The sequence below is a fragment of the Micromys minutus genome, assembly GCF_963924665.1.
Source record: "Micromys minutus genome assembly, chromosome: 11".
In the NCBI taxonomy this organism is placed as follows: Eukaryota; Metazoa; Chordata; class Mammalia; order Rodentia; family Muridae; genus Micromys; species Micromys minutus.
The window spans coordinates 15,254,171-15,266,629 of NC_137980.1; the positions used below are offsets into that span (position 1 = coordinate 15,254,171).

The window sequence follows — 12,459 nt, forward strand, 5'->3', positions numbered from 1 at the left end:
AGGGAAATATGGGATGGGGCTGAAGTCCTTCAGAGATTGAATACAAAGTGTAAATTGCCCCAGACAAGGTCCAATTTTACCTAACAACCCAAATAAGAAAACATAAGAGGGGAAAAAAATCATGATTTCATCTACTAACAAGAAGACTGCTCTCTAGAGTACAGTTGTGAGCCCTTCTTTTCAAACAAGCAGAGCCTAACTTCAGTGCCAGTGAAACTGGAGTGCTGGTGCCCCTGTGCAATCCCAAGTGCAAGGGCAGCCTGGGCTACACAGTGAGACCGGATGTTAATGTTTTTTAAATTAATAACTGCCATTGTAGAACATCTTAGTACATCTAAGGAAAAACAGATTCGTGAATATTTTTGTGTAAAAGTGTTCACCTGCATGTACATCTAAGTGCCACAAGCAGGCAGAGCTGAAGAGTGCTGAACTCCTGTAGAAATGAAGTCACAGTAGACCATCAGCTGCCTTTGAGGCTGCTAAGAACCTATTACAGCTTGTCTAAAAAAGCATCCAGTCAGCTTCTTCACCACTATCCATCTATCTCTCTAGTCCTAATAAAGCGATATATCCTGCACAAAATGGGGGTTGGGAAGAGGAACAGGTAAGAGAACTTGTTGCTCTTGCGGATAGGGTTCATAGCACTCACATGGAAGACAACCATCCAGAACAGCAGTTCCACGTGATCAGGCGTCTCCCCGCCACGGGCACCTGGCCATGGTGTGTATAGATGCATACAGGCAAAACATTCATACATAAATTCAAAATGTAGCCTGTACTACTCAAGGCTCACATTAGAGTAAGAGCTTAACAAATCCACTTGCGAGCTGGAGGGGGCGGGGCACTGCTGATGGGGTTTCTCACACAGCAGGGGATGAACTCCTAATCTTCAGTCTCTACCTTGAAGGTAGGAGCATGCTCCTATACACATGGCTCCACATTAGTATTTTAAAATCAAAATGAGGAACCAAGAGAATAGTATAAAAGCAGATCTATACAGGGTAACAGACCTGAATCTAAAACACAAACAAAATTCTTTAAAAGAAAAAAATTGTCAGAGAGGAAAAAAAAAAAAAAAAAAAAAAAAAACAGCTAGAAATTTGGAAATTGTTTTCCAAATTCTAACAATCATTCTTACACTGCCAGTGGGGATTAAAAACTGACTGGAACTGAATGACTAAAACTTGATTATGCAGTTCTCCGTAAACACTGTGGCTGGTGATGGCTAGGCTATTTTATGTTATGTGACTAAGTGGCTTTATTCTATTTAACTTTGTTATTATTTTATGTTACTATGATATCATGCGCATTCTATGCAAAAGTTCCACAATGCATTTACACTCCCTAATAAAACAGCTTTAATAAAGTGTCTTTAGCCCACTGAACCTTCTCATTGATCCCACACATAGCTTTAAAAGAAAAAAAACTATTTTTGAAAAACATGAATAAGATATGGTCATAGACTATAGTGAAATTTGACAAGTATGTCAACATGATCTGTGAGCTTGATCAGATCATGTATCTATATACACTAGTTTAAGTATGTACAGCAGGTAAAAAAGATGAAGACAAGGTATAATTAAACTGTGAGAAAATATTTTTCAGAGGCAGGCAGGTCTCTGAGTTTGATGTCAGCCTGGTCTACAAAGCAAGTTCCATCTTTTTGGTCCCCCCTGCCCTCCCCCCCAGTTTTGGCTCCTTCATAGCTTTTGTTTCATGATAGATGTGATTTTAATTGTCTGGTACTAAAGTAACAAGAACCATTTTTTTGCATTCCAGAAAAAGCCAACATGTGTGAGTCCTCTGAGGCAATGACAAAGTTAGGCTTGCTGTCTAATTCCACTGACCACTAGAGCAGCAAGATCTGGACGTGACACTCAACATACTTGTCATGCTGATACACTTACAAAGAAAAACCTGTGGGACAGGCAGTTTTGTAGCCTGAAATTTACCCCTTTTATTGTTTAAATAATTTTACTCCAAATGTTAATATAAACTGTATTGCTATGCATTAAATAGTTTTTTTAGAAAACATAATCTAATGAATCAAATAATTCTATTTTATCTAATTCTTGAAGTATAACTGCTTCTTTAAAATAATATAAATCCAGTCACCTTTGCCAGCTCCCTCTCCTCAGACCAAGAAAAACATACATTCTACTATTCTTAACGGCCTATTTGAAATTAATGTGTTGCAAACCTGGATCTAACCTTTACCAGACACATTAAGTGTAGTTTCTATCTTTTCCTAACTCCACATGGCTTTTAATCCCATCCTCATCTGTAACTGCATGAAAGGTCCAAACTACCAGGGGCTGAGAGTCAAGGGAACTAAGCCCAACCCTGTTCTATTCCTGACATAATAGTATGTGGCCTTGACAGGGCCATTCCCATTACCGTTCTACTGCCTCAAGACTCTAAAATTCTGGTAAAGAAACTTTTTTCAGCTGGGCAGTGGTGACCCATGCCTTTAAGCCCAGCACTCAGGAGGCAGAGGCAGATGGATCTTGAGTTCGAGGCCAGTGGGTCTACAGAGCATGCTCCAAAACAGTCAGGGGTGAACAGAGAAGTCATGTCTCAAAAAAAAGAAAGAAAGAAAGAGAGAGAGAGAGAGAGAGAGAGAGAGAGAGAGAGAGAGAAAGAAAGAAAGAGAAAGAAAGAAAGAAAGAAAGAAAGAAAGAAAGAAAGAAAGAAAAGAAAAGTAAAAAAAAAAAAAAAAAAAAAAACTTTTTGCAATTAAGCTCTGTTGGCCCTTTTTGTTCCTTGGTATATATATGCTGTTCACTGTTAAACAAAGCTACTATGAAGTATCTTGTATCCAGATCTTCACAGGTGGCAATCTTTAGGTGGGTGCGGTCACAAACATTATCTCATAAAGACAGTATTAAAATGGGCTACAAGTGTGGTGGTTTAGATAATAATGGGCTCCTGATGATGAATGGCCCCCGGGCTCAAGTTTGAAAGCTTGGTCCCAGTTGGTTAATGTTTTGGAAGGAATTGTGAAGTTTCAAGACTACCACCATTCCCAGTTGGCTCTCCGTCTTATGCTCCTTTGCAGATTGAAATAGAAGCCATTAGCTATATGTCCAGTGGCTTCAGCATCCTGCCTGCCTACAACTATGCTCCCTGCTGCAAAGGTCATGAACCCTACCCCTCAAGAACCATGGCTTGGTCTTGGTGTCTTTCATAGCTATAAAAAGTAACTAACACAAGAAGATAGCCATGTGTCCTAATTATCAACTGTCAACCTGTCACAGCCTAGAACAACTTGTAAAGAATCTCAGTTTAGTAACTATCTTCATCAGATTGGTCTGTGCACATACATCAAGGACTGTAATGACTGTTAATAGATGTTGGAGAGGTGGTCCTGGGTAGTTTAAAACAAACTAGCTGAACATGAGCCTAAGCCACTTGAGAGAACAAGCCAGCAAGCAGCTTTCTGCTTGAAACTCCTGCTTTCTTTCATGTTCCTCAATGATGAACTATGACCTGGAAGTAAATCAAATAAATCCTTTCTTCCCCTTAACTGTTGGTAACTAAAACATCCTAAGTATGGTGTGATAGGTGCTAGAAAGACAAGGAAACTGTATGCCTGTGTTGGTACCCCAGCTTAACTGACAAATCCTAAGGCAGTAAAAGACCTTTTCTCAAAAACCAAACTGGTCATCAACTGAGGAATGACACCCAAGGCCTCATACATACATATACAAACACATGCATCTAATCTGCACACACATGTATACCAATACAAACATGCACATTGGTACACACACACACAAAGCACATAAAATTAAATAACAGGATAATCAAAACAGTGTTATATAAAAATAATACTAAACAAGATGTTTATCAAAATCAAGAGTCTAATTTATGCATATCTTAATGTTTTACAATTTCTAAAATTTTAATGAGGGTTTTGTTACCTCTTCTTTCAGTGCATGTTTCTTCTGTTCCAGACAAATCTCTTTAGCTCTCATCATCTGCAAAGTCTCTTTAGAAACTGCATACTGGAGTTTTTCCATTCGCTCAGCAGCTGCTGCCCATGATGCTTTACCAAATTTCTTCTGATCCGCTCGCATCCGATCATACACAGCTGTTAACAGTAATTTGTAGAAATATTAAGGCACAAAACTACTACATGCTGAAGAACTATAAGGCCCTATATCTCACTGACCCCCACAATAAATTACACTTAATATCTCTTCACATAGTCCAATTATACCATGCATTCTCTGTTATGAGTGGTACGCTCAAGAGGCGAGTAAATCTTCACGTTTGAGGCCAACTTGGTCTACATTGTGAATTCCTCAACAGCCAAACCTGCACAGTGAGACACTGCCTCGAACAAAACAAAGAAAGCCTTCACCATGGATGGGGAGATGGCTGAGGAAATATAAGCATGTCTACTGCTCCTGCAAAGGAACTGGGTTTGGTTCCTAACATCCACACAGTAGTTCACAAGCACCTGTTATAACCAGTTCAAGAATTAGATAACCTTTTCTGGCTTCCTCAGGATTCTGTACACCACACGGTGCACATAAACTCACAGATTCACATACATACACAAAAATTTTAAATATGAATAAATTATAAAATAAAAAAAAATTAGGGCTGGCCATGGTGAGTTACTTAGTGAGTTACAGAACAGCCAAGGCTACATAGAGAGACCCTGTCTTAAAGGACAAAAACAAAGAAATAAATTAATCAATAAAAAAACATTTAGGAATGGGAAGAGGGTGAACATAATGAACTTGAGAACACAGAGTTCATCATATATGTATATAGCATATATGTATACTATATATTAGTTGAAATCTAATCCCAAAATATTCAAAATATTCACTCACTCCCCCACACACAATAAATAAAACTTCACACACATTGCATTCTCTGTTATCGTGAATAGTGGTATGTGGCTTTAATCCCAGGCACTCAGGAGGCAGAAGTAGGTGAATTTGAGGCCAGCTTGATTTATTCCCAAATAACATTTAGGAAACTGTGTGATGACCAGATGCAGGAGGAACTAATGCCATATGCAAGTGCAGATGGAACCAACAGCCCCCCAAAGGCAGCACAGCCCTCTTCTTTCCCAGAAAGGAAGAACTTCTTAGTCTGTAATAATAGTGCTGGATAGTTCCTTGTTGATAGACAGCTAAAATGTTCCAATTTTTAAAAGCAGTAATGGAGAAACGGCTCAGCAATTATGAACTCTGAAACTCTTCCAGAGAACCCAAGGTCAATTAGCAGCACCCACATTGGACAGCTCATAGAGACAAAAAATGCCAGCTCCAGGAAAGCAATGCCTTGGGCCCCCATGGGCATCTGCAGTGACATCCATAACACCAGACATATGCACGGCACTGGCAGTGGTGCCTCCTGAAACCTTAAAAGAACTCCAAATCTTTATGCCAATCACACTTTAACAGACGACAAAGGCTGGTGACTAGACTAGCTTTCAAAAACTCAATTTTTGACAGACCCTGAAATCACTTTTGTCAAAAGTGATTAATTTTGTAGTATTTGTCTATCTTTTAAAATATGGAATTTAGTAAGCTTTGCCTAAATTTTTCAGAAATCCTTTATTTTAGTTTTATTTATATGTGCAGGTGTTGACTAAATGTGTGTATGTACACACCATGTGTGCTTGGTGCCCATGGAGGCCAAAAAAGAGCATCAAATTCCCTGGAACTGTTAACAGACATTTGTGAGCCATGAGGTAAGTGCTGGGAATCGATGATGTGCGTTCTTTCGAAGAGCAGCCAGTGTTCTTAATTGCTGTGCCACCCCTCCAACCCCAACACTTCCTTCTTAAAAAAGGATAATAAATTCATTAATAATTGACACACATGTTACAAAGTAACTAAGTTAATTCCTTATGCTCACCTCCACTCCTCCACTGACACTCAAACACCACCCAGCTATAAAACCACCTTTGCTGCTTACTTTACAAATATTGCTATTTCTTGACTTACAATCTTCAAAAATCACATGTTCCCGTTCTGACAGATAAGGAATTTGCTTCCTTAAAAGTTCTGCTCCCTTTTCTTGGTTTCTGAGCTTTGCTGCTATAGTCACTGCTGTCCTTAGTATCTCTGAGGGAATATCTTTTTCTGAAAATAACTCTTGCTTTCAAAAACTCAATTTTTGACAGACCCTGAAATCATGCCAATAACATGCCTTAAGCTCATTTTAGACTGTGTTCAACCTATTTCCGCATTGTGTGTCAGCTTCTCCAACCTGCCCTTACCCTTTCCAAGTAATCATGCTGTAAAAGAAGCTAAATGCATAGCTTTGATCTTAAACTATATACATTGCCATACCCCTGATCCAGAATAGTGCATGTATGTGCTGTGGTAATCGTTGGCTGAAAGCAGGCAACAGGTTGAAAGTAATATTAAAGAAACCAAAGGTTCACCATAAATGTTGGACAACATGTGGATATAGGTCAATAATATGTTTGCAGTTTTGAGTACTATCTTGGGTCAGCTTGGGTCAGTAAAATACCTCTTGTAACACTCTGTAAGTTTTATAGAATAGAATCCTTTCTTTCTTTCTCATATCATGTTTTCTGTGCTCTTCAATAAATACAAAGCAAAACTCTTTGTTAGGTAAAGACAACAGACTGCAAATGAAGAGACACAGGGAGACAAATTTCAAGTTTGGATTCACTCTTAGGCTAAACTACCATAAGAGGATTTTCCTAAACATATAACGTGGCAACAACAAATACACTAAAAAGCTGATGCTTTCAACTCAGCATCTCCTTGATCCTTAATCTTAAGGTCTCAAACTCAATATCCCCATTGTCTGTTTTATATCAAAAATGTTAAATTTTCTAGGCATCTTTAAAATTGTATTGAAGCAGTAAAGCAGCTGTAAGATCAACAAAGTAGAATGTACACAGGGGGAACGTTCTATTCTAAGATATGTTTTAAAGTCAAGTCTGTGAGGTTTAGTTCTGTGAAAAAATTCACTCGTGTGCATACGCACAGACAATCGTTTCTACCGTGTTTCCACATTTGTTGGCTTTATCCAAGATGAAATGACCTTACTGTGTCTGTATTTTTTAACAGGGCCTCAGATCTTAGCACAACTGACTCCATGATGGAAGTGCTATTCAGACTAAAACTCAGCACACAGACAGCCCCACAGTCAAATGAAAACAAAAGCCTAACCCATCAAAATCCATAGTTCTGGGAAAATCTCTAAATGTGCTAACCTTGCTTTTTGGCTTCTGTAGTTCCACTTCTGGCTATCTAAAATTGCTAACTGAAATATGTGAATCTAGAATATAGTGCTTTAAAGCTCATCCTGAGAAAGGCTCAGATTTCAAACACCCAGAAAAAGTCACCAGCTGGCTATTAAACACTTAAACTTATGTCCAAGCAGTCTTCTTTGGTGGCAACCCCACAATAACTCTAACTTCTTTTTCTATTGACTTAAAGATCGGGTATGGTACGCCTTGGCACTGAAAGGGTACCTTATTGCTAACCATGGCTACTCTGTGTCCAATGGGGTGAAGTACAGTTTCCAATCTCTACTATACAATTATTCTAAACACAAAAAATGTAACTAATCTTCAAAAATGCCTAAGCAATCTTACCAAAAACTTACCTTTCTGAGCTTTGGCTGTTATCTCAAAATATTTGACAGTGAGATCCTGAATAGACAAAACAGCCATGTGAGCTTTCCGCTGCCAGTCAGCATCTTCTTTCTGCAGACTCTCAATTCTTCGAGGGCCCAGATAATCATTCTCCATGGAAATCTTCCGAGAGAGAGAAAAGGGAAAATCTTTTACTCATTCCTCAAACACTTGATACTCGTAATGTGCCAGGGACTAGTCAGGCTCAGTGCTAAAATAAAGACTACTACTTCATTCTGCTCTAGAAGAGAAAGAAGCCAGTGATCTTACACTGTGTGATTCGACAATGGTGCTGATCTGTCCTTCCGTTCTTCCCTTTCTGCCTTCGTCCATCCTCCCATCCCCCACCCCAATACACACAGCAAAGCATTTGGTTATTTCTGAATGTTAAGGCAATGAGCAATTTATCTTCTCATTTACAACAGTTGTATTTTTCCTTTAAGTTACTGGTGTTTGTTTGTTTGTTTAGGAAACTAAGGTCTGGCATATCCCAAGCAAGCACTCTACCCTTTTAGATAAAAATAAACTAGTTGTGTATTACAAAAGTCACAACAAAAAAGGTGAAAACAAAATGAGCAGATATGGACCATATATCCATATATATAATCCTGCTTTATCATATGCAAAAGTTTAATTTAAATAAGATGCATTTAGACAGGCTATAGCGGCCCATGTCTGAAATCTCCAGTCTTTGGAAGAATGAAGCATCAGGGGAAAGAATGTTAATAACACTGTTAAGGATTAAAATCCAGAAGTTGGTATATGCCTTTAATCCCAGCAGTAAGGAGGCAGAATCAAGTCTGGTCTATAGGGTAAGTTTCAGGATAGCTACAGCTTCATAGAGCAACCCTGTCTAAAAAAAGGGGGTCTGGGGCTAGAGAAATGGCTCGGCAGATAAGACTGGTTGCTCTTCTAGAAGACCCAGATTTAATTCCCAACACCATGTAATTCACAACTACCTGTAATTCCAGTCCCAAGGGATCTGACACCCTCTTCTGGGTTCTGTGGGTGCCAAGCACACACATGGAATACACATAAACATGCAGGCAAAACATCCATGCACATTTAAATATATAAGCAATAAACAAAAATTAGAAAATGATGAAAAACAGATAAATGTAACTCACCTATGGCACATTTTAAAATTACAAAAAACAAACATCAGGTATCAAATCATTGAAAATTAATAATGAATTTCAAAAGTAAAAATAAAACAAGTCATATTCTCCAAACAATAAAAGATACAGAATTACCATAATAATCTAAAATTAAAATAAAATTTAACCAACTGAAATTTAGCACCCTTACTTTGAGGAGGAATGGAACTTTAAAATTTTTAAGGATTTAGTTTTATATGTGTTGGAATTAATTTTGTAACGGTCAGGGCCAGAGATACAAATCTGGGCATCAGTAACACAAAGAAAGCATTTATAAAACCATAAGGGTAAAGAAGATTATTGAAAGAACAGGAATACATGCAAGAGGGCCGTGCACACACAAAAAAACATCTTTAAGGAGTGACAGCTAGAGCTGTTTACACTAAAGGGGGAAATGAATATAGATACATAATGAGAAAGCTGTGTATGACACAGTCATGAAATTCAATTCTTTGCAATATGAATGTTTATGGAGTTTCTCTTAATATAAAAATATGCTATAACAATAGGTAGATACAGTTCAAAATCATAGATAAAATAAATTTCAATTACATAAGAGATTACCAAAGAAATAAAAGCATATAAAATATACTACTGATGTCATCTTTGGGTGGCAAACATCTACCAGGCATTTTCTTCTTGTTCAATAACTGCATTTTCCAAGGGCTAGGGATATCAGTCAGTGGTAGAGCTCCTGCCTGTATCTGCAAGACCCTGGCTTCAGTTTCTACCAGGCATGGTGGTTCAAACCACACCTGTTATTTTAGCACTCAAAAAGCAGGTTAGAAATTTTAGGTCAGCCTAAGCTACCAAGTGAAACCTTTTCAAAAGAAAACTGGGGGGGGGCATGGGGGCCACCTCAGCATGAGCCCACTGAGGTACCCCCTTCCCCTCCCACTGCACCATGCTCCTATAATACACGCCCTGGTCTTTATAAAGCACACCAAGTCTGCTTTCTGGGATTATAATACTGGTATCAAGCAAATAATATTTTAAATTATAATATGGGACCCAACCTCCTGACCTACTAGGGTGCCAGTGTATGCTAGACTTTCTGGCTTGGCACCTCTCATTCTTGATAGTAATTCTCTTCTTGGATTCTATTATGGCTCAATTTTGAAAACATTAAGTATATAGTTTAAATAAAGAGGCCAGCATAGAGATGGTAGAGGTGGCTCAGCATGTAGAACTTACTATGGCCTTCCAGAAGCGCTGGGCTCCTTCTGTTCCCAGCATCTACATTGTGGATGACAACCATCCACAACTACAGTCCAGGAAATCCAATGCCTTCTTCTGATTTCCATGGCACCAGGCACACACATGTAAGCAAACACTCATACATGTAAAATACAATAAAAAATGAAGTATACTTTCTTGCCTAAGTACCTGCTCTACTTTATCTTAGAATGCTCACTGTTGATTTTCTAGCTTAATTTTCTGATCAAACCCCAACAAATTTATCTAGGAAATAAAAATGTAATAAATAACACAGAATGCACAAACTCAAAGCTCCTAGCTCAGAACATTAAGACAGAAATTTTTCCACCTGCATAAATAAACATTGTACCTCTGAGACAAAAGGAGGGGATAAACATTTTAAAAACTAAAATTTTGTACTATGGCTTTTGTGGGAGGAGGTTAAAAGCAAAACAATGCCACCATCATCTGAAGAGCGCTGTTGAATTAGTTATATGTCTGTCTCTGCCTTCACAAACAATATAAACATGCTTTATGCACCACGATTCCTCTGCTGCTCTATAGAGAACTTTTGAACTTAGCAGCTACAAATGCTGCAACCAATTGCTAGAAACCCGCCTGATCATTTTATTGTACTCAAGGCACTAAACAACCCCCTCTCAGCATCTTTTCCTAACTTGGAAAACTTGAATACGTGCAGCAGCCCTGTTCAGCTGGATTATGTACTAGAACAATGACAGTTCTACTTGGAATTTCAAGGCTAGAGAGAAAACAGAGCCTGTTTTAACATGGAAAAAGGTGTGTGTCAGTTTTGGTAGCCAGAAGGTAAAACTAATTTATAAATACAAATTCTCTGGCATGGAACTCCTTAAGTACATCACTGCATTTTTTTAAAAAGTCACTATGGTATTTCTGTGCATTGTTAAGACATTGGGAGAACCTAACTTCAGATTCTTCAGTGAAGCAAATGCTAACACGGATTTGTGAATATAGTTATTGATACTATAAGTACAATGTAACTTTTTTAAACAATGGAAATGTTTGTTCAAGGATAAGCAATTATCAGGAACTTTTTTTTAAAAAGCCTTACTTTCATGTGTTTATTTATACATGTGTTTTTTCTGTGTGTGGGCTAAAGTGACAGTGGAGGCTAGAAGAAGGCATTAGAGCCTTTGGAGTTTGGGGTAACAATGGTTGGTTATAAGCCACCCACTATGGATGCTGGGAACCAAATTAAGATCCTCTGGAAAAGCAGAAAGCATTCTTAATCTTGACTCATCTCTTCAGCCCCATCAGAGCTTCTTAATACACCAGCCAAGACTGAAATGGGTATAGCAGCATGCACTGTAATCCTACTCAGGATGCCAACAAGGCAGATCCAAAGTTCAAGGCCAGATTGCACAGTGAGAAGGAAAGTATTTGAGTGGCATCAAAAGACCCTGGATTTGATCCCATCACACATCTCATAAAAGACTAGTAGTATCCAAATAGATGGTGACAATTTTTTAAAAAACTGTCAGAGGACCTAAGGAAACAGGACATATGGCTATTTGGCATATGAACATTGTTCTATATCACTAATCATCAGGGAAAGCAAATCAAACCCACAATGAGGTTATCATCTTACTCCTATTTAATTGGATAATCACAAAAACAAAAAGTCACAAATACTGAAAAAGGAAGTGGAGAAAGAGGAGGTTTTGTACACTACTACGGGAACACATTAGTGTTAATTATTATGATAGCTCCTCAGACAAGTAGAAACAGACCACATCGTCTTCCAGTCCTACATCTAGGTGTATGTGCAAAGGATTTGCTGTGGTATGCTGAGATAAGTGTGTTCAATGTTAACTCAGCATTATTCAGAATAGTGAAGAGATGGGATGAATGCACATGTTCATCGACAAGACGAATGAACAGAGACAGCAGGGACATGCACACAGACACATAAAAATGCCATTCAGCCTGTACTAAGGAGTAGAATGGCACCAATTCATGCAGACAGGATGGAACTTGGGGCATAGAGAAGATTTTGGTTAAAAGACACAGAATTTCTTGTAGGAAGACAAAGTTCAAGAGCCCTATACAACATAGTATAAAATATACTTAACAATATATAATACTCTCTAAAAACATAACAGATCTTAAGTGTTCTCACCAAAATTTGGCAAATTACATAAGTTAACTATTTCAATTTTGCCCTTTCTACAGTGTGTAAAATATAAAATACATGACAAATAGTTTTATTAAATATTGACTTTAAATAAAAATAAGTTAAAAGGTACTCCTAAAAATGAATTTATTCAATATACCAATTAAGTAAGACCTGACTACCATAGTCCTTGTGTACCATTTACCATATTTATGTGACACACTATGAACTCAATAACGGGATGTAGTGAATTACTAGGAAATATGCCTGTATGCAATAAGCATTCTTAAGAAGCACAAAGAATAAAATAG

The 12,459-nt window shown here is 38.0% G+C and overlaps 1 protein-coding gene across 2 annotated transcripts in view; it reads right to left on the reverse strand.

The window, feature by feature from the left end:
* The window catches only part of JMY (junction mediating and regulatory protein, p53 cofactor), a 55,332-nt gene that overhangs the window by 21,677 nt on the left and 21,196 nt on the right, over positions 1-12,459 (reverse strand). For both annotated transcript variants that reach the window (XM_080925093.1, XM_080925092.1), the window contains exons 3-4: positions 7,615-7,765; positions 3,924-4,093 (exon numbers count right to left, since the gene is read on the reverse strand). In XM_080925093.1, the coding sequence (XP_080781219.1) occupies positions 3,924-4,093; positions 7,615-7,765 (321 nt within the window). The remainder of the gene's footprint in view (positions 1-3,923; positions 4,094-7,614; positions 7,766-12,459) is intronic.